Source organism: Phoxinus phoxinus (genome assembly GCF_949152265.1).
Source record: "Phoxinus phoxinus genome assembly, chromosome: 18".
NCBI classification, from domain to species: Eukaryota; Metazoa; Chordata; class Actinopteri; order Cypriniformes; family Leuciscidae; genus Phoxinus; species Phoxinus phoxinus.
The window spans coordinates 26,552,988-26,580,854 of record NC_136893.1 but is presented as its reverse complement, the minus strand read 5'-3'; the positions used below and the strand labels follow the sequence as shown (position 1 = coordinate 26,580,854).

Genomic DNA, 27,867 nt, shown 5'->3' with positions numbered 1-27,867 from the left:
CAATGGTTTTTTTTTTCGCTTGTAAGTGGACACATAAAAAAGTAGACATTTAACAATTTTTTAAAATATATTTCTTAAAGGGGTGGTTGATTGTGATTTCACTTTTTTCATTTTAAATAGTGTGTAATGTTGCTGTTGGTGCATGAACAGTATTCTGCAAAGTTGCTGCGCTGAAAATTCAACGTAAGCAGAGATATCGTCTTTTAAAAATCAGAAAGTTCAATGCCTACAAAAACGACTCGAATGGGACTACAACGAGATTCTTCCCGGGTTTTATATGTAACTAACCTATAAATTTACATTAACCCTCCCTCCGGAATATGCACAAAAGGGGGCATGGCCATATTTCTGCGGCTTTGTCGAAGAGGAAGAGTTATACTGGAGAGCTCTAGCCATGCCGTCTAAAGTGTGTTATTTTCACCTAGCTGTCAGGTCTTCTGTGTTCGGGCTTCCTACGGACGCTGTAGTTCGTCAACAATGGCTAAAACTTATTTTGATTATGTTCCTGAAAATTACAATCATAATTTAGCTCTCTGTGCTGCGCATTTTACGGAAGACAGCTTCCAGAATCTCCACGAATTCAATGCCGGATTCAACAAGAAACTGTTACTAAAACATGAAGCAGTTCCAACTTTAAAACCAGAGGCAGAAGTTGTTGGGCCACAACCGGTAAGTAAGACTTAATCATTTTAAATGTATTTGCATGTATAATTTCAGACATAATGTTTTAGTTTTATCAAGGACGTAAACAAATGCCAGCGATGGCTTTAGTAGCCACTTAGTTATTGTCACGGTTCATCGATCCGGGTGTTCATTTTGTAGTTCTGTTGGTGTGTTTGTAGGTGTGGGGTCTGTGTGTGTAGTGCTTGTTGGTTGCCTAGTAACCAGCTGATCATGTAATCAGTCTCCAGCTGCAGCTGATCACTACTGCTTGTTTAGCTGCCTATATCTAGCGGGAGTGAATTATGCTTGGTGTCGGTTCGTCACTCTTGTTTGTGTTCTCTCACCTAGTGCCTGTCTGAGTTCCCTAGCGGAGTTAATTCCTCGGTCTCGTCTGTGCATCCAGGCTTCTGGAGATCGTCTGGAGTACCCTTCTACTAGACGTCTGTCTGTGTCCTCGCAGTATTATTTTACTGTCACTATTCACTCTCCTGGGTCCGTGGCATTCAGGTCGCCCGCCTGTCAACGTGGTGTTTTGAGTTTGTACCTGTTCCGCCTGTCACCAATAAACTGTTTGCTTGCATTTGGATCTACGACTCTCTCTCTGACAGAACGAACCGACCATATATGGATCCAGCAAGCACGGCGGAATTGCAGGATGTACTCGCCAGGAGCGATGTTCGTCTCCAGCAACAGGAGGAACAGACTATGGCCACGGGTCGTGCTGTTCAGGCGCTAGTCACCCAAGTCTCTGAACTGACGACACAGGTACAGCAATTGAGAATGGATGCCGCTGCTTTTCAACAACAGGCCGCGGCTAATCCACCGGCTCCAGTGATCCAGTCCATTCGTTCCACCGAACCCCGCCTTCCACCTCCGGCGTTCTACTCCGGTGAGTCGCAGTTGTGTCGTCCTTTTTTGGCCAAGTGCTCGTTATACATCTCGCTTCAACCTTACGCGTTTCCGACGGAGGAATCCAAGGTGGCCTTTGTGATTACCTTGCTCACGGGAAGAGCGGGTAGCTGGGGAACGACTGTTTGGGAGCAGAGACTTTCCTGTTGTGCGTCCTTTCAAGATTTCTCTAATGAGCTCAGAAAGGTCTTTGATCGCGCTGCTTCCGGCAGAGACGCGGCGCGTCTTCTTGCAGAACTGCGACAAGGGGAACGTACGGTAACTGACTATTCTATTGAATTTCGTACGTTGGCTGCAGAGTGTGGCTGGAATGCCGAAGCTCAATGGGATATGTTTTTATACGGCCTCTCTGAGTACATAAAGGACGAGATTTACGCCTTGGAATTACCCGCCGGGGTGGATAAATTGATTGATTTGGCGGTTCAAGTGGATACCAGATTGCGTCGACGAGGTCGTCGGTCACCGCGAGGCGGCTCCACTTATGCTCCTAATCCTGCTTTCAGTTCTCCTGACGAGGCTACATCATTTCTTCCTGAATCTGAACCCATGCAACTGGGCAGATCCCGCTTATCATCGCGAGAGAAGCAGAGGAGAAGAGAGAGGGGATTATGTTTATATTGTGGAGCCGCTGGTCATATCGCGCTGCAGTGTCCGGTAAAAGCCAGCACCCGTTAGTAGGTAAGAGGTTACTGACGGGTGGGGTTGCACGAACTGAATCCTCTTTTTCTGCCACTCATCTTCCAGTGTGTCTACGTCTTCAGACTCAGAGTTTTGACTGTGAAGCCCTTATTGACTCAGGAGCTGAGGGTAATTTTTTAGATGTCGATTTGGCACACAGACTTAAGATACCTATAGTGGCGCTCTCTCAACCCATTTCTGTGGTTGCATTAAATGGACAATGTTTACCCTCAGTGACACACTCTACCGTCACTGTAAGATTGGTCACTTCTGGTAATCACTCAGAGAACATTGACTTCCTGTTAATTGACTCTCCTTCTGCTCCTGTGGTGCTTGGTCATCCCTGGCTGGTACTCCATAACCCACACATTAACTGGCGTAGAAATTCTGTGTTAGCCTGGAACGAATCTTGTCATTTTTCTTGTTTATTGTCTGCGTGTTCTTCTGTGTCTTGTTCTGTGTTTCAGGATGAACACGCGGATTTATCTAACGTGCCACGTGAGTATCTTGACCTGAAGGAAGTGTTCAGTAAGTCTCGGGCTGCTTCTCTCCCTCCGCATCGCCCCTGATCCATCACGTCAGTTTGTGTTGGAGGTCGACGCGTCAGAGGTGGGGGTAGGAGCGGTTCTTTCCCAGCGCTCGCCCACGGATGACAAGATGCATCCTTGCGCGTTTTTTTCTCATCGTTTATCTCCTGCTGAGTGTAATTATGACATTGGTAACAGAGAGTTGCTGGCAGTCAAGTTAGCGTTGGAGGAATGGCGTCATTAGTTAGAGGGTTCGGGGGTACCCTTTATTGTCTGGACCGATCATAAGAACCTTGAATATATCAGATCAGCTAAACGACTTAACTCCAGGCAGGCTCGGTGGGCACTTTTTTTCGGTCGTTTTGAGTTTTCCTTATCGTATCGTCCGGGTTCCAAAAACATCAAGCCCGATGCTTTATCTCGTATTTTTGACCGTTCCGTGCGCCCGTCCACTCCCGAGTGCATTTTTCCTGAGAGACTCATTGTCTCCACACTCGTATGGGAGATCGAGTCGAAGGTCCGTTCGGCCTTAGAAGGGGTAACGCCTCCGCCCGAGTGTCCACCGAGTCGCTTATTCGTACCGGAGGGATTACGGTCCGACGTAATTCGATGGGGTCATTGTTCCAATGTAGCATGTCATCCAGGAGTCAGTCGCACCAGTTTTTTGGTCAAGCAACGGTTCTGGTGGCCCTCCATGGCTCGCGACATTCGAAGTTTTGTTTTGGCATGTTCAGTCTGTGCTCGTGGTAAGACTTCCAATCGTCCACCGGATGGGTTGCTCCAACCGCTGTCTGTCCCTTCGAGACCCTGGTCCCATATCGCGCTAGATTTCGTCGGAGAGAATTTTGTCGGTTATTGGGGGCGAGTGTCAGTCTTTCTTCTGGGTTTCATCCTCAGAGCAACGGCCAGACCGAGCGTGCCAACCAAGACTTAGAGAGAGTGTTGCGATGTTTGGTATCTCAGAATCCTTCCTCCTGGAGCCAGAAGCTCTCATGGGTTGAGTACGCACATAACTCGTTACCAGTGTCATCCACGGGCCTATCTCCATTTGAGTGTAGCGTAGGGTACCAGCCACCTATTTTTCCCAGTCTGGAATCCGAAGTCGCGGTCCCCTCCGCTCACGCGTTCGTCCAGAGGTGCCGCCACACTTGGAGTAGAGCCCGCGAGACTCTCCTCCAAGTGGGAGCGCGCACGAAGGCTCAGGCCGATCGCCACCGGTCGAGGCCTCCCGTTTACGTCGTGGGTCAAAAAGTGTGGCTTTCTTCCAAGAATATTCCTCTCCGCTCCGTATGTAATAAATTAGCTCCCAAATTCATTGGCCCGTTCACTGTCGCCAAGATTCTTAGTCCGGTGGCAGTCCGCCTCAAACTCCCTCCTGCGTACAGGAGAATTCATCCCATTTTTCATGTCTCCAAATTAAAGCCTGTGTTTCATTCACACATTAATCCGCCAGCCCCGGTTCCTCCTCCGCCGCGACTCGTAGACGGGGAACCCACTTATTCGGTCAATCGCATTCTGGACTCGAGAAGGAGGGGACGCGGATTTCAGTACCTGGTGGACTGGGAGGGTTACGGTCCGGAGGAGAGAAGTTGGGTTCCTGCTAGGGACATACTGGATCACTCCCTTATCGATGATTACAATCGCCAGGTAGGCTCTCCTGGGAGTGCCAGGAGGCACTCTTAGGGGAGGGGGTACTGTCACGGTTTATCGATCCGGGTGTTCATTTTGTAGTTCTGTTGGTGTGTTTGTAGGTGTGGGGTCTGTGTGTGTAGTGCTTGTTGGTTGCCTAGTAACCAGCTGATCATGTAATCAGTCTCCAGCTGCAGCTGATCACTACTGCTTGTTTAGCTGCCTATATCTAGCGGGAGTGAATTATGCTTGGTGTCGGTTCGTCACTCTTGTTTGTGTTCTCTCACCTAGTGCCTGTCTGAGTTCCCTAGCGGAGTTAATTCCTCGGTCTCGTCTGTGCATCCAGGCTTCTGGAGATCGTCTGGAGTACCCTTCTACTAGACGTCTGTCTGTGTCCTCGCAGTATTATTTTACTGTCACTATTCACTCTCCTGGGTCCGTGGCATTCAGGTCGCCCGCCTGTCAACGTGGTGTTTTGAGTTTGTACCTGTTCCGCCTGTCACCAATAAACTGTTTGCTTGCATTTGGATCTACGACTCTCTCTCTGACAGTTATGCTATTTCGTGTGCCTATGACAAACGCGTAGGATACAAACATTTTGGACCTGAATTTGTAATTATGTACTAATTTTGTTAATGTATTTTCCATGTATACTTTATGACGTAATTTTTTAATTTGATCAAGAACGTAAAGCAATGCCAACGCTGTGTGTTTATAGTAGCCAGTTAGTTCCATGCTATTTTGTGTGTATAAGACAAACATGTATAAAGTAAAAAAAAAAAAATTTAATCGCAACAGCAAACTTAAGCTGCGGTATTACTCAGTCATTTATTCTGTTATATTAAATGTTTAATCAGGAGAAAACCATATCTCAAAAGCTAACAAGCAGCAGTGGCATTTTCAAGTAACAGCGTATCGAAATTATGATATAATAATAGTAGAATAGAATAGAATTGAATAGAATAATAATAATAATAATAAAAAATTACCATTCAAAAACATTTTGTAAGAGCCGTGTTTGGGGAGGTTCTGCTTCACTCTCTTTATTGCCGCTTTCTGGGTCTGATTCTGGCTCAAACTGATACGGCAGTATTGACACCATTATTTACATTTGACCGGAGGACATGCAACTTTCGCCCGTTAAGGTAATGGGCGTGAAGTTTCCAGACAACGTGCACTACGCAGTTTAGCCAATTACAACACAGCGGCCCAACTAACCAATCTGAGCCCATTGCCTGTTTCTGAGGGAGTGGTTTCATAGAATCAGGAAGTCAACTGGTCGTTCAAATGACAGAGGAGAAAGCGGCTTACAATAAAGGTGAAATATATGAAAAATAAGGCAAAAAAAAAAAAAAAAAAAGACGAAGACATGTTATATTGCACCCCATAAACACAATCATGCAAATACAAAAAGCAGTAAACCACCCCTTTAAGTTTGTATGACCATAAATGACAGAGCTATGTGAAAAAAATCGAGCAAAATGCGTCGACGTGTTTGCCGACCCCAGAGGGTTAAAGCCCGTTTTCCTAAAATGACCTTTCTCTCAAACTCAAAGTCTGAAATCTCCACATCAGTAGCACCTATATACACCAAACTTCCCAGTCTTCCAAACAGTACCCAGTTATTCTATGAAGACATTTAGAGAGGGATTTAAAAATATATTATAGTATATTCTGATTTGCAGGATAACAAAAGTAGATATCCATAAATCCCTCTGTAATTTTTCCCCCCCATCTAATATGTGAAAATAATAAAAATAATAATTTTGAACTTTATCAAAACTTTATCCAATACTCAGATATATTTTTTTATATATGCAAATTAACACATATTTAATGAGATAATTCCTAATTTGCATATTTAAACATTAAATTACAGAAAACTTGTAGTACATTTGTTTTCTCATCTTAATGTAGGTAATCATCTGGGAAAGTTTCAGGGTGATATCTGCTAGTTAATTTTTTTTTACCCTATTCACCTGTAGTGTCTCACCTTAAGAGAGTGGGGGACCTGCAGGCATTTTCAGTCAGCAAAAGTTGACTGGAATTTGGGCCGGCTGACTCTCACATAGTCCTGAGACACCGGCCTGGACACGTGCTCAAAATTCCCACTACTCCTTTTCGGGACCAGATGGTGTATTTTCAAGCGCTGCTCCCGGAGGAGGCAGATCCAGCGCTTGTGTTGCTGTGTCCTGTTCACGCCTGCACATTTACATGGACCGTATGCAGAGCATTAAGAACAGCTCTTTGTCTGCTTTGGATGTCACTAGAATGGAAAAGCTGTATCCAAAAAGAGGTTGGCCCACTGGATAGTGGATGTCATCTCCTTGGCGTACCAGTCTCAAGGCGTGCTCTCTCCCCTCGGAGTAAGGGCTCACTCCATCCTGAATGTGGCTGCCTCCTGGGCGTTGCCGTGCAACGCCTCTTTGGCAGACATCTGGCTGAGCAACACCTAATACTTTGCGAGATTCTTCTATCTCCGGGTAGAGCTAGTTTATTCCCCTGTGTTGGGTACAAACTGGTAATATGCGGGAAGGCTGGCTCTGTGTCTCACTTGCAATGGCATTCCCCTCTAAAGGGGGAATACGAGCATCTTTGTAGAGCCCTGCATTTTAGCCCGAGCCCGACGGGCCCCGACTTATTTACGCCCCTAGGGCCGGGCTTCGGGCCAATTTTCACGTCATAGTTCACACGCGGGCCGGGCCTCTGGCCTGTTTAAGTCTTATCCTTCTTTTTATAGCCTATTTTAGACATGTATTAAAATTAAATAAGACAAACATAGAAAGCCGTTTTATAACCTATCACACTGACATATGACTGACACACATGACAGTCTGCTCATGCACACACACACAGGTTTCCCGGCGGCACGACCCAAGATTCGCGCGACTGGCTCGCTCTGTTTTTAGTGTCCCTGCCAGCAGCAGAAGTATAGCGAGCGTGACTTCAGCGCAGCTGGAATAGTTAAAGAAAAAAGTACAACTGGATTAAAACCTTCCACTGTGGATGCTGTGATTTTTCCTCACGATGCTCGGTAAGAGACTGTTCTTAGCCATGTTAGGGGGCTGTCTTGTTGTTTTTCGTTTGAAAACGACTTTATTTTCATTAGTCTGTTGGAAACTATTGGAAATAAGAATGGTAATGTTCTGTAGTGAAGACTTGATTTTTAAGGTAAAATAATCTGCATGTTTGTTTTTAATTTAATGCCATTTATTTGATTTGTTTAGATTGTAGGCTGTAGCTCATTTTGTTTGCGAGCGATGTTGCGAGCTCAGCTCTTAAACAATGATAGGCTAATAAACGTTTAAACTAACTGTCTGTGTGATATCCTTAAGGTGTTTTATATCTATGGATTTTATTGTAGCCAAGTAAAGTGTTGATTTGAGAGGCTCAAGCATGTTTAACTCGCTGTCGGCTGCTTGGTCGTCATAAAAAATAAAAAAAATAAAAAATAACATTTGTTTAATTAACTTAATAAAGAAATGAAAAGAAACATAACTAACAAAACGGACCTATTTTAATGGCTGCAAATAGCTATTTTGCCCTAGGGCAGGCTACCGCTGTGTAATGAAGAAGAAGAAAAAAAAACGGACTCGGGCTGATAATTCTGAGGAGCTGTCGGACACGGGCCGGGCTAGGGCCTGAGCGCCTCGGGCCAGGGCCTAGATTTTAGGCCCGTGCAGGGCTCTACATCTTTGCTCTCCAGGTGGGTTCATAACCTCACCACCTGGCGAACCCTGGGTGGAGTTTTCTCCGAGCATCCTTTGCCAGTCAGACGTAAGGTGTCTGACGCCAGGCCCAGTACTTGAGATGCATGCCCGGTCGGTCAGCCCCTGTACTGGGCTAGATGCCACATGTTGTGATCCCCTCTTGGTAACCCCATATGTGTACACTTCCACAGTACGGTTTCCCTGTTGGTAAACATCTGCCTTTCCCTGGGCAGATACCTTTCTATGGGGCAGAAGTGTCTGTGTCTCTGTGTCTGTAGTGGTTCAATCCCTGTCTAGGCAGACCTACCGCAGAGATCTTCCATATGTAGCACTGCCCCACAGGTCAGTCCATATGTGCATTTCCACGTGCATTTTCTTACTACCCGAAGGTGATTGAGCTCCCAAGTGAGACCCCATAACATCGTTACATCTCTGTTCCCTCATTCAGGGAACGAGGGTAACAAGAGTAACTGAGATTATCCCCTAAAAAGACATCGTGATAAATTCAATTGAAATGCTTTTGCATTCCCAAAGACACTTGAATTGCATGTTTTAAAAACGCAGTGATATTAGGTGTTTCTAACAACCCACAAACATCTTTGTCTGTGACACCCCCCAAAAATCAGTTGCTTAATATTTGCAAAACGTTTTTTTACTTATTAAAGCGTTTGTGTTGACAGAATTGTATAATCTTTTTTTCTGTTATTCGATAACATGATAAAAGAAAAATGACCACTTACTGCAGTTTTTCAAGTTTACAGTGCGGATCCTTCAGTACAACAGAAAGAAGCTTTGCTCCTGTGTCTCCTGGTTTGTTCCAGTTAAGATCCAGTTCTCTCAGGTGTGAGGGGTTTAATATCAGAGCTGAAGCCAGAGCATAACAACCCTCCTCTTTAATTAGGCACCCAGAAAGCCTGCAGAGAGAAATAGTAACAATTCTTAGTGTAACAGGGTTACATTTTACTATAAATGTCATGTCTTTCAACCAAAATTACAGTTTTGTTCATTTAATAACTGTTTGGTGACCTCTTGAGTAATTAGTGGGTCATTTGCCCTTTTACCTATGAGACCACATCCCCACCCCCCAGCAGAGAAGTTTATCCAATGCTGAAGATGGTGGTAGGTAAAATGTGCTCCGGGGGAAATTTGTGTTTTTTTAAACTAAATATTTGTTAATTTCACTAATAATATTGAGAATAGAGTTTGTGGATGTTATGTAACGATATATAAATTCATGTTGATTGTTTGTGACGAACTTTGTGAAGTTTAGATGCAATTTTCTAAATATGTGCGTTGCATGGCTGACGCCATCTTTTTAAATCAAACGCAGATGAATCTCATTTTTGTTTGCTTTTGTAGATACATGTATGTGTAAATGCCCACTGTCGCCAGAGGATATATGTTTTCCCTTGTGTTACAGGTATGTTTTTATGTTTGTTTCTCGATTGTTAAAACTGTTCTATTAAGACAAATTTGCGCTGCGTCGCATTCTGGTGTTTAAAGCAACAGCAGAGAAGTTTATCCAATGCTGAAGATGGTGATGCATGTATGTGTAAATGCCCACTGTCACCAGAGGATATATATTTTCCCTTGTGTTACAGTAAACAACGCATGAAACGCAGTTCTTCGTGTCCGTCTGTAATTTGAGTGCTGTCGGATGAGAAGCGTTACATTAGCTATTCATAACTAGCCTGATCACAAAAAGCCTTTTGAGAGGAAAAAAAACCCCACTATCACACACAATCAGCAGGAAATTAGTGAGAGATTAGTCTCACTTCTGAGAGATTAGTGTAGGGGTTCTCACATGTGGCACCAAAATATTTTTTTTTGCGTTTTGATCACATTATCTAAGGCGTGGATCCCAAACTTGGTCATGGAGTACCCTCAACCTTGCACATTATCCCTAATCAAACACACCTGATTTAACTCGTTAGTAGAGACTTAAAGACCTGAAATGGTAACGAGTAATCAAACGAATTACTGTTTCCCGTTACAATGGCGTTACTATTACTGACGATAAAATGCATCGTTACTATAATTGAGCTCACTGAAGCGGTTTTCATCCGACAAGGCTCTCTCTCTCTCAGCCATAGGACCAGCAAAGTTTTTTTTTTTGGGAAGCAGTCAGTGTGGGAGAAGCTCTGGAGAATAGTGGACTGAGTATTTTCAAAGTCCACAGCGCGGATTTATTGTTTTGTATATAATCTACTGGTTGTAAATAAAAACCGAGTCTCAGTCAAAGCCGACCCCGTCTTCTTCCTTCCAGCATTAAGTTGAACGTGTTACATATAAATATACAGTATGTATTATAGACAGGGGAGCGCATTACTTTTTTGGTCTGGTTCTCAAGGGAGCACCTGGAGATGCTGTTTGTTTTTCAGGCAAGTCTAATTGTATTCAGGTACAGACATTGATTAATCAAATGTAAAATAAGACTATAGTGTTCACTGTATAATTAAAATATAATTAATGTAATTCATATAATGTATCTGTGTTAAAGCTATAAAAAGTGATTTTCTCTTTCTCTTTTCTTGTTTGATTAACATTGGATTAACAGCTGCTGGTATATTAGGCTGCTTTAATTTTAAGACAAATGCACAGATCCAATGATACGCATTCGGTTTTCTTTCTCAATTGTTTACAGCACATAACTGACTGCGTTTATGAGGATACTTGCCAAGACAGGCATTTTGACTTAATTTTGTGTCTGTTCAAGCCATGGTTCAAGTTCAAAAGAAGAGAAAGAGGCCTGAATTCTGCGTTCATGTGCTGTCTGTGTGGCTCTGTGTGCGAGAGTTCCAGTCTTGTTCTTGCGCTTGATGTTTAAATTATGTTTTATTAACAAGGTTCGGGAGGAACACGTTCTAATGATCAAGCAATCAAGTAACTCCAACCAGCTGTCATCAATCAGTAATCAACAGATCCACTCAATCAGCATGAGTAAAGCCTATAAATATTCACAGTCAACTCACCCTTATTCCTCGACAGTTTTCAGCATCCCTCCACCACCCCATCTCCTCACACTTGCATGGCTATCTTCCTAACCAGAGACGGGGGGAGTACTCTGGGTTCGGGCCCAATTTCCGAGCTCGGAGCCCTCCCCCCGGACAGCACGCCAAATACGCATAAACCTTTACTCTCTGATCATTCGTAAGTGTGAACTCGTGAAACTGACAGGACTGAAAGGATGTTTAAACTGACAGGACTATTTTGCGGATACACGCATTGCGATATCGGTGCTAAAATGTTATATCATGCTGCCCTAATCATGATTGCTATCTTACCAGAGATGGAGAAAAAAACTACTCCAGTAAGTCCCCTAAAATGTTGGTACTCAAAAGCACTTCCTTCCACGTTTTCTGGTGCGCATCGTTCATTTTTCAAATGTATCTTATTAGGTTATAAATATTATAATGTATTTAAAGGTTTTACATAAAAATGTTCCATTTAAGTATTAATTCCAATTGTTTCAACTGATTCTGTTGAGTTTTAGAATGTTTGAGCAGTGTGTTATGATTTTCAATTGTTAGTGATAGATGGCGTGTGAAGCAGGAGATTCATTCATTTGTGCGTTAACCGAATTTGTGTAAGATTTTGCACTACAAATAGCTGTCATTGAGAATACTTATTTCTCTGAATAAGTAAGAAATGGATGGGTTTAGTTTACATCTATTTTATGGCTTCCAAAGATAGTTAGAGCAAGAGCAAATGACAAATACCTGTCTTGTTTCAGTAATTGGCGTGAAGAGACCATAAAAGCCACCTGGGAGTTGAGAAACGGCAGAGAGGGACTGACTGAGACTCGTGACAACAGCCAGCGTGAGAAAGCTCTGGAGAGCACTGGTGGACTGAGTTATTGAAAGCGCCCGCAGCGCAGATTTATGTTTTTGTGTGATCTACTGATTGTGAAATAAAATACGAGTATCAGTCAAGCCGACCCCATCTTCATCCTTCCAACATTATTTTGAACGTACTACAGGGTTTACAAGCCGGAGCAAAGTTTTTTGAAAATGTTGCTATGGCAAGCTGTTTTGAACTCCAGAAACAATCCCCAAACGAATGTCGTTTTGGCTTTGTTCAAAAATAATGTCACACCAGTTTGATTGGCTTGAAGTATATTGGGTCCTTAATTACAGGACCTTAACCCAATCCAGCACTGTTATCTTATTCTGCTTGACCTTGTGCCTCTTGTTGAAGCTGTCCTTCACTCCTCTCTGGTTTGAAGGTGACATTTGCTGCTGCTGACAAGTCTCGTGCTCTGAGTCTGCCCAATGGCAATTCCATCTTCTGGCCGAGCATGAGTAAAGCAGGGTAGTGGTGGGATGGCTAGCTCTTTAATGCATCAAAGTTAGGTTGAGTACTGTTTGGAATGTGTACCCCTGGACCAGATGTGCACGAATGCCATTCTTAAGGCTCTGATTGAACCTTTTGACCTGCCATTTGCTTGCGGGTGGTTGAGTGCAGCCCGGATATGCTTAATTCCCTTATTGCAAAGGAAAGTGGAGAAGTCTGCAGAGGTGAACTCCAGTCCATTGTCAGTAGAGATGGCACCGGGCGTGCCCCAGCGAGCAAACAGGCTGTTCAGTATCTGTGTGATGGTCTGTGATGTGACTGTTCCTATTGGTATTGAGGTGGTACTGGTATTTCCTCAGGCCATTTAGAATGGAGATTGTGCACCACTACCAGAAAGCGTTGATGATGAGGAACTCTATGGCCATGAATTTCCCCATTAATGCCTAGTTGAAGATGCTCCCATGGGTGAGAATGCTATGGGACAGGTTGTAAAGGGGTTGGAGCTGGTAGTCCAGTCTTCACATGGAGGAGCAAGGTTCACAGTCCCTGACCAGCCCTTCAATGTTGTGGTCAATGGCTGGCCACCAGACCAGATTGCGGCATCTTTGCTTGAGCTTTATGATGGCCAAGTGACCCTCATGCACCATTGATAGGAACCGTGTACGCAGGCACTATACAGAGGCCCCCGGAGACACAAACATCACCCCAGCAGGACAGTTAATTTCGTACTTTAGCAAAAGGTGCTAACTCCTCAGGCATCCATGCTGGCCACCCCGACCATATATATGTGAGTTTTGTCACTGTGGGGTCACACTTCGTCTCCCCCTGCAGCTCCTCCAGGGAGACAGATGCTTGCAGAGGTGCTTGGAGGATCTGGATAAGTTCTGGCTCCATGTCATCACTGCCTGGCAAGGCTGTTGTTGTGGGCGCATCAATGGATCCAGATAAAAGATCGGCAACCACATTGTCCCTACCTGGCGTGAAGAGCGTGGTCAGAGCCTGATGGTCGCTGCGGAAGATTAAATGATGACCATAGAGGAGATATGTACATGCTATGGCCTTGCATTCCCCGACATTGTATCTCTGGAGGCGAATGCAACTGGTCTTTCCACTACATCCTGTTTTTGTACTTCTCTGTATCCGCGCCACTGATCGCAGTGGCAACGAGCACTTTGATCACTTGATTTAAAAAACACATATCAGTGACATGATGGGTTTTAACTTCATTCAGGAGATTTTGGGTAACTACACAACTGACAGAATTTGTACTGGGTTTGGTCCTTTAATATCACTGTCTTCGTACAGTGAGCCACGTTAAGCGTTTTTTACGTTAAGCGTTTTAGAATGTCCCTCAGAGAGTGGCAACCTCTTGAACCACCACCACGTTCGCGCTGGAAAGCTTCCGCAGTCCCCAATGGGCCAAAATGCTCTGTTCGACTTTTCTGAGATCATCTACTCTTCCCTGTGGATGACCTGTGACATACTTTCTGTCAGAAATGAATTTTTGAACTTGAATTTTTGACATTGAATTTTAGAAAACTGAATTTGAAGTTCCGAATTTCTTCATCTTGAAAACTTGAATCTGAATTTTTTTAAACTGAATATTACTGTTTGAAAATACATGTTTATAAAATTCAGCCATAAAAACATTTCAATTTATTAAATTTCAAATGTTCAATATTCGTTTAAAAAAATTCAAATTCAGAACTATTTAAACTACCACCTAAAATTCAATTTTGTTAGATTACACTTACAAATAATTCAGATTTACACAATTCAAATTCAAATCATTTTGTCATAATATTAGCTCCATACATTTTAAGATTTTGTTTGCACCTTGTAAATTAGGTTTTGATGTGGCAGTAAAAACATTATAATCTATCCAAAACGAAATGTTGTCTTTCATATTTCGTCTGTAACATATCGTCTTTTATAATATATAGGCTATCAGGGCATAAATGTTAATTTGCCGTTGAATATGTTGCTTATACAAAGACATTTTATTTCAACGTATTCAATCGATTTTTACTCATCTCAGTAGGCAATATAGATAGTTTGCTAAAAGCTAAACTAAAACTAAAGGTTAATTCATTCACACACAGACACGCGCGAGCTGTAGTAAACAACAGCATGCATCTGTGCCGTTCATTCATTCAAACACAGAAACGCGATTCAAATTTAAACAGTCTTTTGCGGTTTTCAGACACCATTTCATATCGCGATTAGAACAAAGCACTTACTGATCTGCAGCTGGATCCGTTGTTAGGCTACTCCAGCACGTTTGAGGTAAAATTTCCAGGATTATCACGATATTATTATTTCTCACAGTGCCTCAACGTAAAGTAGGCTGTGTTATCCAGCTGTTGTGGGCGTTGACTGGTTTGAAGGTGTTGCTTCAGATCATCTGCGTTTGATTAGCGCGCGCTGTCCATGGGCGTGTCAGAACGATAATGAGAACGGCTGAACTCTCTCTCTCTTTTTATATAGATTACATAAACGGAGAATATTTGTTTTAGTTTTGAATTAGATAATTTAAAACTACACACTTAAATGATTATAGAGATATATAGTTCATGTCTGAGTGAATAGTATTCGCTGAGTTTTGTTTAAGTTTAGAGACGTGGTCTTGAAAAAAAGTTCACGGAGACGGAGAGGCAGAAAGCACACCCTGTTTACTTTCTTTATTTTACAAAAGCACAATGTTTTATTTCGATTTTAAGTGAACCCATAAATTTAACATTTAACAGTTTATTTTTTTCATATTTCTTAAGCCTGACATTTAGCAAAACAGCAGCAATTGCCGCATTTTGAAATGTAAGTGGGGCAGATGTCAATTAACAGTAAGGATAAAATACTACAACAATGGTAATTTTCAAATAAGCCTATACAACAAAAATCAAAACAAGACCTATTGACATTTGCTGTACAATGCACAAAGATTTGGTGGAGTTGTAACAGCATGTTATAAAGTAATAATTTTATTATTAAATAAAAAAGAAAATTAGTTTAATGTTTTTCATATAAGTTCATAGGTTATAGTCTATATATTATACTATACAAATAGACACACTGACTGCTGGACAACTGAACTTCTGGGCATTTCTCAGGGGGTAAATTAATTAATGGTCGAGTGGTAGAACCACAAACCCACAAACTTAGTTATCAAATTGCAAAAAACAACAACAAATCTTTCAGAAAGTTTCAACAAAATAGTTAATATACACCCCAAGGAGTAGCCTGAAAGTTAATGCAGAGTTTTTATATAACCTAAGCAGGAAGAGGACTTAAGGTTAGTTTTGGGATTGAACTTCTGTTTTGACATTTAGGTCCCTTTGCTTAACTACTGAGTAATACAGTTTCTGTGCTGTTCCCAAATTAAGTTATTGCCTGTACAGTGCAGTAGTTCAAGTTTCACATCAACAGTTAACATGTTTTAAGATGCAGTCTTGAAAGCTTCATAAACAGCATCACTGCTTCCATTTCCATTTGACATCTTATGAAGAATGTCAAACAATTCTTACAATGATTATTTAACACCTTTATATTTGATCTCAAAATTAGGCCATAAATCCAAAAGTTTTATGTTCATGTTAACTGAGACCATTACAATTTAATGTGACTGCTATAAGAAATCTTACTTTAATGTCTCCAGTTTACATTGAGGATTCTTCAGTCCAGTAGAGAGTAGCTTCTGTCCTGAATCTTCAATGTTGTTGTTATTCAGGTTCAGCTCTCTCAGACGTGCAGAGTTCGAGCTGAGAGCTGAGGCCAGTGCCAAACAACTTTTTTCTGTGAGACCACAGTCACTCAGACTAGGAAAGACATATTCATGGATTCAAATTAAATATGTAAGCACTGCAACATTGTATAGATTCTTTCAAATAACATGTATAACTATACAAAGCAAATCATCCACCAACTGAATCCTTAAATTCACGTGTTCACATGTTTTCTGGTCACATGTGACGTGGAGATAAATACCATCTGTTCAATCAATCAATGAAATGCATTTGTATCTGTGAAATGTACAACTTTGAGTTATGCAATACACAATTTTTTTTTAGTGTATAGTGCGTGATTGTGTTACAGTTTTTACCAACTGCTTACACACAAAATATTTTCATGTCACACGATTTTTGAAACCTCTCACTCAAAATGCAAAACTACACAGCAAATCTCCAAAAGCATAAGCTATTTCTCAGCCTTTGACTCAGTTTTCAATTGCATAAAACACTTTTTTCAAAACACTACACACAATTCTCGACCTAAAACACAAAAATCTAATGGGAAGTGACTTGCTTTCCTTTTCCAAACACAACCAATCAAAATTCTACACTTATTCACCAGGCCACACACACACTCCTCACATGTGCATACACTACAGTAATTGCTGATCACACAATCACTGCTTTACTGTAGTATACATTAGGCCTATGAATACAGTAGGTCACAGGTCAGATTACCTGTTTTGAACAATGGATTCCTGGGACCCCCCAGGACCACACACACAACAATTGTGTTCTTTACTGTATTCTAGAATATTTTTTTGGTTTACATATGTTTATGGTTTTGTTGTATGCTACTGTAAACAACAGTAATGTTAAATATTTTCTGTTTCTACATAGCATTGGTGTTTCCAGTGTAGATAATTCATAAGGTTTACAGTGTACTTGTTCCCCCTCTCAGCAGATTACTGTCACTGTAGAACGTTGCATTGAACTGTAGATATAAGCCTATGAAAGACTAAAGAGCTTTAGATTTAGAACAACAGTGTTTGCATGATATATCTAAAAATGTACTATTATGAAAGAAGTGTTTGCCATTTGATACAAATGCTTCATTCTGACTTGTGTTTATGGCATTTTGAATGCAGTGTTACATTTTGAAGGAGATGTGAGGCAATTTGCATTTTGTGTGTGTAGTTTTGGGAATTGTGTGTAGAGTTTTGAAAAAAGGAGACATAGTTTTGAAAACGTGTGTAAGCAGTTGGAAAAAACTGTAATTACATATGTAAAAAAAAAAAAAGTATATATCTGTAGCACATATTCTCTTTATATTTCTACATTTATATTTTTATGTCTTCTGTACTCTACCATGTTTATCTATTGTACTTCATTATACAAAAAAAGTAATACTCACTCTGCTTTTCTAGATGCTTTCAGAACTGGCAGTAGCTGTAAAAGACATTCCTCCGATTGATCATATTTACTTAGATTAAACTCCTCTAGCTCCTCGTCTGAGTTTAGCAACACAAATACCAGAGCTGACCACTGACAAGGAGAGAGGAGAGCTCCAGACAGTCGGCCTGCACCTTTTTTGCTCAGGTATGTCTGGACTTCCTGTACTAATGAATGATCATTCAGTTCATTCAGACAGTGGAACAGATTTATGGATTTCTCTGGAGATGAATTATCCCTGATCTTCATCTTAATGTACTCTGCTATTTCCTTTTGGCTGGAGGAGATGCTTTCTGTCTGTGCCATCAGGCTTCGTAGTAGAGCCTGACTGGACACCGATGAGAGACCCAAAAGGAATCTGAGGAAAAGATCCAGGTGTCCATTTTCACTCTGTATGGCACGGTTCACTTCACTCTTTAGAAACTCAATAATTTTTGAGTTGTGCTCTTTGTTCCCAATAAAGGAAATGAGCTTGAATAGGGCTGCAAGAAACTCCTGAATGCTCAAGTGCACAAAGCTGTACACCTTCCCGAGGTACAATTCAAACTCCTCTCTGAAGATCTGAGTGCACATTCCTGAGTACACAGACGCTTCTCTGACATCAATGCCACACTCTCTCAAATCCTCCTCATAGAAGATCAGGTTCCCTTTTTCTAGTTGCTCAAAAGCTAGCTTTCCTAGTGACAGAATATTATTCTGTGTCAGCTGAAAATCTACTTCACATTTCCCATCATACTTTTCAGTCTTCAGTTTGGTCTGAAAGATCAGGAAGTGAGTGAACATTTGAGTGAGAGTTTTGGGAATCTCTGCACTCTCTGCTTCACCCAACATTCTCTGTAGAACAGTGGCTGAAATCCAGCAGAACACTGGGATGTGACACATAATGTACAGACTTCTTGATGATTTCATGTGTGAGATGATTCTTTTTGCCAGACTCTGATCATTAATTTTCTTCTTGAAATAATCATCCTTCTGAGGGTCATTGAACCCTCGTACTTCTGTGACCTGGTCAACACAATCGGGAGGGATCTGACTGGTTGCTGCTGGTCGAGAAGTGATCCAGATGAGAGCAGAAGGAAGCAGATTTCCCTTGATGAGGTTGGTCAGCAGCACGTCCACTGAGGCTGATTCTGTCGCATTAAACAAGTTCTGATTTTTTGTGAAATCTAAAGGAAGTCGACATTCATCCAATCCATCAAATATGAACAAAATCTTGTAATCCTCATAGTCTGTTGGTCTCAGTTCTTTCGTATCTTTGAAAAAAAGACGAAGAAGGTCCATGAGACTGATATTTTTCTCCTTCATCAAATTGAGCTCTCTGAAAGGAAGTGGAAATATGTAGTGAACATCCTGATTATTGTTTCCTTCTGCCCAGTCCAGAATAAACTTCTGTACAGAGACTGTTTTTCCAATTCCAGCAATTCCTTTAGTCAGCACAGTTCTGATGGGTTTGTTTTGTCCAGGTACGGCTTTAAAGATGTCATTACATTTTATTGGTCTTTCCTGGGTGTCTGATCTCCTGGATGTTTTTTCAATCTGTCTTACCTCATGCTCATTATTGACTTCTCCAATCCCTCCTTCTGTGATGTAGAGCTCTGTGTAGATCTCACTAAGAAGTGTTGAGCTCATTTGATTTGAGATTCCTTCATTAATTCTCTGAAATTTTTCTTTAAGTCTTGACTTAAAGCAGCACTAGGTTACTTTTCAACCTTAATAATATATTTCCAAGTCTCTTGTGATGGTACATTGACTTGCAATAGGTTGAATGACACGTCTGCCATAGCCCGACGGGGTCTGTAGCGTTTTTAATCGTACTTTTAAACTTCGGGTTTCGGGTAGTAACCGGCGAACAAAGAGAACTACAAAATTCGACTGCTTTACGGCATATACGTCACTTCCACCACCACCCCCACTTCCTTAAAGTCGGACGTGCGAGCCAAACTAGCGTTTGTTTGCCAAATGTTATAGTCATAGCCGAAGCAGACAGAAAAGCAAGAAAGCAAAGGTTTTGTCGGAGGAAAGCAACAAGAGGAAACGAGAAAGTGATCGTATTAAAGGCAGAACGAGGATCAACATTGGGCCAGCGTTTCCTCGCTGGCGTGAGCTGAAGGAGGAGGGGTGCCCGATGTTTTCCAGGGATTATTCTTTTTTGAGCGACAGTCCCAGAAAATGCATATTCTTTCCCGGGACACGAATTGTCCCGTTTTTTTGTGAAAATATACTTCAAAAGTAGAATTTCCTGGTTTCAAATTAAACCGTTTCCGTCTACCGCTACTGTGTTTTCTTCATAGTTGTGTACAGTACATCCAATCCTGTGTCCGTAAACGGGTAAAAACCATGGTAAAAACGGGTAAAACAGTGGATTAGCCAATGCCAGGCGTTTACTTTTATTTGATTAGAAGCTCAACTTATCGCCTAGCAACTGCCTGTGCTGTCGGTCGGTCGCGCGCGCGCATCAACACACATCCAAGATGATACAGTGTGAGTTTAGTTGCTAGCTAGCTTTTTAAAAACTGTCTATTTACATCTATTGTGTGAAATGGGGGGAGAGACGGACGAGGAGGATAACCACTGTCTATGAGGATAACACAACAAAGTCGGATGAGCCACCAGTGTCAAAGAAAATACTATACAACTCAGACTCAGACCCCAAAAAATAATAATAATCTGAATGTCCCGGTTTTTCACAAATCAAAGGTGGCATGCTCGACCGATGCGGACTTTCAAATATCAAATGAAAGCCTATGTCTAAACGGCGTGTACAAGTTTGATAGGGGCTACATTCTTGCAAGTAAATATATAAGATGTACAAAATAATATTTTAGGATACCTAACATGTCTGTGATATTTGTTTATTTGTAAACAAATAAACAAGCTATAATGCAAATCGATTTGTAAAATTTTCAGATTCATCTATGGTAGCTTGATATTATAATATTGACGATATATGGTTATTATATCTACCACTCAAACATTGCATTGAAGCAAAGAGTATACGTTCTTTGATTGAAGTATCATATAGATTTAGTAAAACGGTAACCAATAGACTAGGCTACTATAATGACGCTGGCTTGTAAACGTGAGCATCGCGATTGTCGTTTGAAAAAAAAAAAAAAAAACATGAAATTATATTCATATCATGACATGCTGAAATATATGCCACTGTACCTGGATGAAGACATTTCACACGCGACGCAAGCAGAACACCTGCATGTGAACTCCTCCTACAGTGTTCAGGGCTATCATGGTTGTCAACAAATGCACGTGCATGTATGACAGAGTTTACGACAGTAGTAGAGGACAATACTGTTTCCCAACTGTAGGGGGACCCCGAGAGCAAAAAAAAGAAAAGTAACCTAGTGCTGCTTTAAGTTTTTGTTGACATATAGGGGCACATTCTGAAAGAGCAAATGGCAATTCAAATGTATGTTCTTTTTCACAAATATATAAAACTCGATATAAAGTCATTAATAAAAATGAAAAATCCTCAGTTAAAAACTCAACTATTTTCATTAAACAAATATTACATTTCATATTAGAGATGCACCGATTGATCAGCTGGTGACCGGAATTGGCCGATTTTCATGTGACATATGCCGATTTTATGCCGGTCAAATGCACTCGGGCGCCACATTATTAACATCGCGCAACATCAGCATCACATGTGCACACGGAACACACATGTAGGAAAGCTCGTGAATTACGCCCCTTTCACACCGCAAGCAGCGCGTATTTTTTCCAGCGTGCATGTTAATCAACGAGTACATTCACACCGGGAGGAGCAGCATGTGAGCGTCAAGCAGGAGCGTCGCGTGAGCAGCAGTGAAGCGTCGGAATCGGCGCGAGTCTATTTTTGCTGCGCTGCTCACGCTCAATTATAGTGAAAGCACACTTTTGATGGTCAAATTAAATATGATTTCACACAAAAAGTGTCCAAAATGCACAGGATTTGCATGTCTAATGTGTTTTTAACAAGAACTGGATTAGGCTATGTCAGAAAAGAAAATGATGATTCAAAAATATTTATAGAAAATGTACCCATTTAAACTTGTTTTTATTCTTCAGTTTGGGTAAAAGTATATGGTGTTTTATAAAAATATATAGAGAAAAAAAATATTTGTGTGTGCTGTAAAGTGGTTAGAAAAAATGAAATCGGAATCGGCCTAGAAAAATGTTATCGGTGCATCTCTATTTCATATGCTTATGATATTACTGGCAGAAAACAAAAATATGTACATAATTGCATGCCTTTTTAAAAATATTAATTTTGCTTTCTTAAGTGACCATTTAATACAGTATGCATTTTCGAAAGAGCTCTTACTGGTTTGCAATGTGTTTGCGAGGTCGGTCTGATTCAACTCCCTCAACACGTGCAGTGTGATTTTCAGAATCCCCTCTTTGACTCTGTCCTGAGTTTCACTATCATCCTCCTGCTCTTTCTCAGAGCATGTTGGGTAATCCGGGCTCAGTAATCTCTTGAACCTCTTCAGCTCTTTCTTCATCAGAGAGATGATTTTGGGCTTTAGCTCCTGAAATCAGTGTAATCAGAGTGCATATTCAAAAACACGTATCGCCATTCAGTAACAGAGTCTCTCAACAAAAGCGTTCATAAACAGCCACAAGTCAGAAGTTCACAAAAGTCAGAAGTTAGTTAACAAAATTAAGAAGTTAATTTGTGTTTAAATGAATAGCCTTCACACCGTGTATCAAAAAACTGTTCGATGAACGGTTAAGACCGTGTCATTTATATGTATCACTTAACTGTGTGAGTGATGCACATTACTAAATAGTAGGATTTAGCCGCGGTCACTCTAGACTTTGAGCATGCAAAACTTTTTGCATTGATATGTGTTTGTGGTCACTGGTCAGACGCCTTCAATGGAACGAAATGTGTAGTGTGACCGCCAAGGGCGAAATTGTCAATCACACATTGGGGGGGACAGCTGTGGGACTTTTTGTGTTGGCGCATGCACACATTTTTTTAATCAAAATAAAATAAACGTCAGAGTCCGAATGTTTGTAATTGTATAACACAACAAGGAATTGTATTACATCGGATCGTCAAACCAACGTATACTCACCCTGTAATGATTACAGCATCGGCATCAATTACAAGCCTGAATTGACAACAAAGCGGCCAGTGATCTCTCTCTTATATTCTTCTATAAACATAGTGGCTATAAACATTTTTATTAAATTACTGTTACAGGATAAAAATTTTCTAATATCAAGTCTTGAGCAATGATAGTAAAACAGTTATGTACTAATCAGGGTATCTGCACATTTTTTTAAGTCAAATTTAAGGCTTTTTAAGACCTTTTTAAGACCTGAAGAAATCAAAATTAATACTGTACATTAGGGGTGTGCAATATTAACAAAAATATATCTCTATATTTTCAAAGTTTTGTTGATAATACCATTAGATGATATTTTACTGATTTTGTACTGGTACCCTGGCTGGTTTAGGCCTGTTGTTTACATTTACATTTGCATTGTTGACAGCAGACTCACGAAGATATTCATATTTAACATATTCTATGCAGTGGTCTACAGTTGTGACTGAAATTAACATTTTTATTAAGGGGCAATATTTGCCACCTTAAATTGATTTCCAGGGACATTTTCACCTAAATATGGAAATTATTTCTAAACGTATTTAGAGGTATGCATCACCTTTTATGTCAAATTCTAACATTCAAATTAAATTCTATTAGAATAACACAGCACCACTGTTAAATTAAATAATTCAATTGAAATCCATCCTTGCAGTGCAGAGGTGACACAGAAGCGGCATCCGAACTGGCATTACTATATATTTACACTTAATGTGCAATTGCATAAATAAAGCTATTCATTAAATATGAAACTAAACCCGCCAGTAGGTGGCAGTAAGTCACTGTCTTAATAAGCGAGTTGTTGGAGTCATTTATTCAACCGATTTGCCGATTCATTCATTGAATCAAATGATTCCTTCAAAACGCGGATTTCAGTTAAAAAAAAAAATCGCTGTCTGCTGGACTACAGTTTCATTATGAAATTCTCGTCGGCGAAATAAAGGGGGAAACAAACAATATTGTGTCTAAAAAGTAACACACAAATGTTAACTTTATTGTTAATTTAACCGTTGTATAAAATAAATACAGTTTGTAGGCCAATGTAGGCCCTATTTTCAAAATTCTGTATTTAAAAAAAAAAAATGTGCATCACAATTTAATTCTTGACACATCTTGACAGGGCGCTTGACAGGGCAGAGAGAGAGAGAGAGAGCCCCGGCCGCGCGCGCGTGCAGTTACGTTAGCTAGCTGTCGGCTATAGCTTGTCAATAGTCCCTCCCATTCATACAAGCTGTATGTGTATAGTAGGGGCGGCTGGCCAATAGAGGGCGCTAGGGCGCCGCCCCCCCATGAGCCAGACCACGTTTATGAGCCACACACACTCATTAAATAAATAAGTAAATACATACATACAAATTGTCAGTATTTGTGAGTTTAAGATATTATATACTCCCAGTATATGTGAAAAATATGATAGAAATTAAAAATGTCTGCTTTTTCAACACGTCTCCTCCACCTGCGTGCACGTCTCATCAGCTCTGGGGCGCTGGAGAAATCGCCCCAGAGAGGCGGGTCTGTGGAGCAGCTTAGCCAATTGCTGATTTAAGATATACATGTTTGACATAAACTGTAGCCAATCAGCGAGCTCAAATCTAGTCAGCTATGGGCGCTTCTGTTAGCGCCCCAAACTGCGCGTGCTCGCCCGCGCACGCGCTCATGCGCGCCTATCTCGATCAGACAGCGGTCTATCGGCTGGCTAGCTGGATGCGTCATGCTAATGCCTTGTTTTGCTTTCCGTGATTACTTAAAACAACAGGGACACATCCAACATGGACAGTTACCGAAGTGAGGGATCTGTCTGAGAAAGTAACTAAACTTTTTGAGTTAAATTTCAAATGCAAATGGAAAGTTTGTGCAATTTGTTTGTTTTTGTGCTTCAGTCTTGTATAGAGCGCGGGATCGTGACGTCGGCGGATCACAGTAGCGCAAGGCATTGTGGGACTTTAGGTCACGGAGGTTATGGGAGAAACGTAGAGTGGCGGTAATATTAGTATTTGCGGTAGTATATTGGTATATTTTAGAAGTAAGTTAGGCTAATTCAGTTCAGAAAAACGACAGAATGGTGAACACATATTGCATTACACTGTCATAATCGTTCTCACGATCGGCGTGGAAAAAAAACAATGGAAATCAAGTCGCAGAGCTACTGTAAGACGGACAAACATCACCTTCAGCAACATTTCCCGACACATGTTCGTGTGTTCACGGCATTTTCACACAGGTAAGTTATCATTACAACACCTTTAACTGTTATGTGGTTAAAACTAGTAACAACACAACAACCGTAACATTAACTTCAATTACGAAAGAGTACTAACTTCGCAAAAACTAAGTTAACAGTTAGTTGGCTGCATAGCTATAAAATTAAGCTATAAAGGAAGGAATCTCTATAAAGTATGTAACTGTTACATTATGTATCTGTAACCGTTCATCCGATCAACTTTACACTTGAGTGTGAAGTTATTTGGATGAGCAGGTATCCAAACAACTGCAAGCACAGACTAATAAATCCTGTTTTGTTTTATCAGGCAAACCAGAAATGCTGGAGTGTCATCCCGACTGGGTACCATCATTACACCTTGGCCACACAGAAGTCAAAAAAACACACACACACACAGCATTTTAACCGGAGGACGAAGAGACAGCAAGCTGTACAGAGGTCACAGGTGGATGAAGCTGCACCTCCAGATGAAGCTGCACAGAGTTTATAAGTGGATGACACTACACCGGATAACAGAGAACAGCAGGAATGCAGTTTTTGTAGCCACAGGCGTGCTGAAATTAACCACTTGCTGGAGGAGAACAGGATACTGAAGGAAGAGCTCTCCCAAAAGAAGATGGATGAGCATTTCTTTAAAGATGATGATGTGAAGGTAAAGTACTACACTGGGCTTCCATGTTTTGATGGGTGTGCTGCAGCAGCTTCTTCCTTGCCTGCCACAGACTGTCCGAAAACTTTCGCCTTTTCAGATGCTCGTCTTAACTCTGTTGCGCCTGAGGCTGAATCTGCCAATCCAGCACATTGCTCACATCTTCTGCATAGACCGTAAGACTGTTTCCACCACGTTCAGAGACACTATAGCTACAATGTTTACACACCTTAGCCCTTTGGTGCACTGGCCTGAGCGACATTGCTTGCAAGGTAGCATGCCACATCAGTTTGTTGAGGCTTTTGGCAATCGTGGTTCAGTTATTGTAGACTGCTTTGTAATTTACATTGAGAGACCATCAAATCTGAAAGCTAGAGCACAGACATTTTCTCACTACAAACACAGGCACACCCTCAAGTATCTAATTGGCAAGTAATCATAAAACATGCCATAAACCTTATGAACTGCATGTTACATACTATGTGTTAATAACCTAACTTTACCTTCAAATGGCTTCATGTTTAACTGCTTATTTTTTTCTCTTTTTTATTTTTTATTCTTTACATTGTCTTTTTTTATTTTTTTATTGCATTGCCTCCTTGAAATGTATTTTAACTGTTTTGATCTGTAAGGTGTCTTTAAATAAAATGTATTACAAAATGTATCACAAATAAAATGTATTATTATTATAAATGATGGAATAAATGATGGAAAACTGTCAATTCTAAATCTTTTTATTTGTCACATAACATGAACTTAGTGCAATGCTGAAGTAAATATGGTAAGTAAATGAGTAATTATAACAGGACCTGCACAGTAACAATGTAGTGTAAATATAACAAGTACAATAAATAACAACTTGAAGTTAGTGCAATGCTGAGGTAAATATGGTAAGTAAATGAGTAATTATAACAGGACCTGCACAGTAACAATGTAGTGTAAATATAACAAGTACAATAAATAACAACTTGAACTTAGTGCAATGCTGAGGTAAATATGGTAAGTAAAATAGTAATTATAGAGATTTATAATTTCGGAACTGCTCAAATGTGTATGCGCTCACACCACAAACAAGGTAAGAAAACACGTCAGGAAATGTTGTTTGCGGTAGCTTGTTCAGGTCAGTCAACCACTCTTTGTGTTCGTACGGATCGAGCCCGTTAATTGCCTTTATTTTGTCCAAGTAGCGCTTGGTAGATAACCTTGAGCTTTATCTTTGCACGGTCCATGTGTGTTTGTTTACCTTTTTCTTCTTCTCTACACAACCTCGTTTGGCAAACAAAGAATTACCGCCACCAGCTGCCTGCTCACTATTATTTATTGTTGTTATTTATTGTGCCAAATGTTCGTATGCGTTTTTTCGCATTCGTGATTCGGTGTCTCTGAATTGTCAAAGAACCATTCAATCCTGCTTGCACACTGCCTCCGAAACTTTTGTCCGTCATAAAAAACATCGAAACGGGTTCGATTTTCTGCGTTTTTCGCATCCGTAACAAGCAGTTTAAATGGTGTTTAGATGGTGCTTTGACAATTCAGAGCCACCGAATCACGAATACGAAAAAACGCATACGAACATTTCGGACTCAGTGTGCAATGGCCCAGAGTTACAACAGCCGTGACCTAAAAGATGGCCGCCGCTACCCAGAATGCTTTGCGTCGTGACGTAGTTGCCCATTCTCTATTATGGCATTAAATAATTACTGACTTTTTCACAGAGCACTGGTATCATGCAGTTTGTGTTAAATTGTGTTTGGGTGGTTAACAATAATTATTTGTAATATTATTCTTATTTTTTGCTTTACAAAGAAAGGCAGTGGTTCTTAAACCGTGAGGTGACAGAAGGTGGTGCGGGAACAAAATGCAGAATTTTGCCGTTCCTTTAACGTTAAAACTAACGTTACCTCATCTTAAAATAAGATTTAAACTGAGCATGCATTTCTCTCTGGTTAAATGCTGTAAATACATGACAAATTACCTCATCTTTTGCGGTCAAAACTGTCTGCATTTAAGCAGCGTGTACAGGTCTCGTACAGATTGCTGCCTCAGCAAATCGCGATATACTGCCGTTCTCAACAATGTACGTTACCTTTGTAAAAGTAGGGATTTAAGTTAGCACTTACTAGCAAGAAGAACAAATATAGACACAGGCTGTGCATGGAGATCGATATAATTCAAACTCTCAAATATACAAATACAATATAGCGATACAAATATAGCCTACCCTGTGTACAGAGTTCCTGTGTTTAATGATGATCACATTATATGAAGATCCTCACGATTGCAAAAGTGACATTGAT

At 40.8% G+C, this 27,867-nt stretch overlaps 1 protein-coding gene across 1 annotated transcript in view; it reads right to left on the bottom strand.

The window, feature by feature from the left end:
* LOC306985694 (NACHT, LRR and PYD domains-containing protein 12-like) overlaps nucleotides 1-27,867 on the bottom strand; it is an 86,346-nt gene that overhangs the window by 33,785 nt on the left and 24,694 nt on the right. Inside the window, 5 exon segments of the mRNA XM_079588244.1 lie at nucleotides 8,857-9,030; nucleotides 16,048-16,221; nucleotides 17,549-19,269; nucleotides 19,271-19,278; nucleotides 21,908-22,115. Coding sequence (XP_079444370.1) covers nucleotides 8,857-9,030; nucleotides 16,048-16,221; nucleotides 17,549-19,269; nucleotides 19,271-19,278; nucleotides 21,908-22,115 — 2,285 coding nt within the window.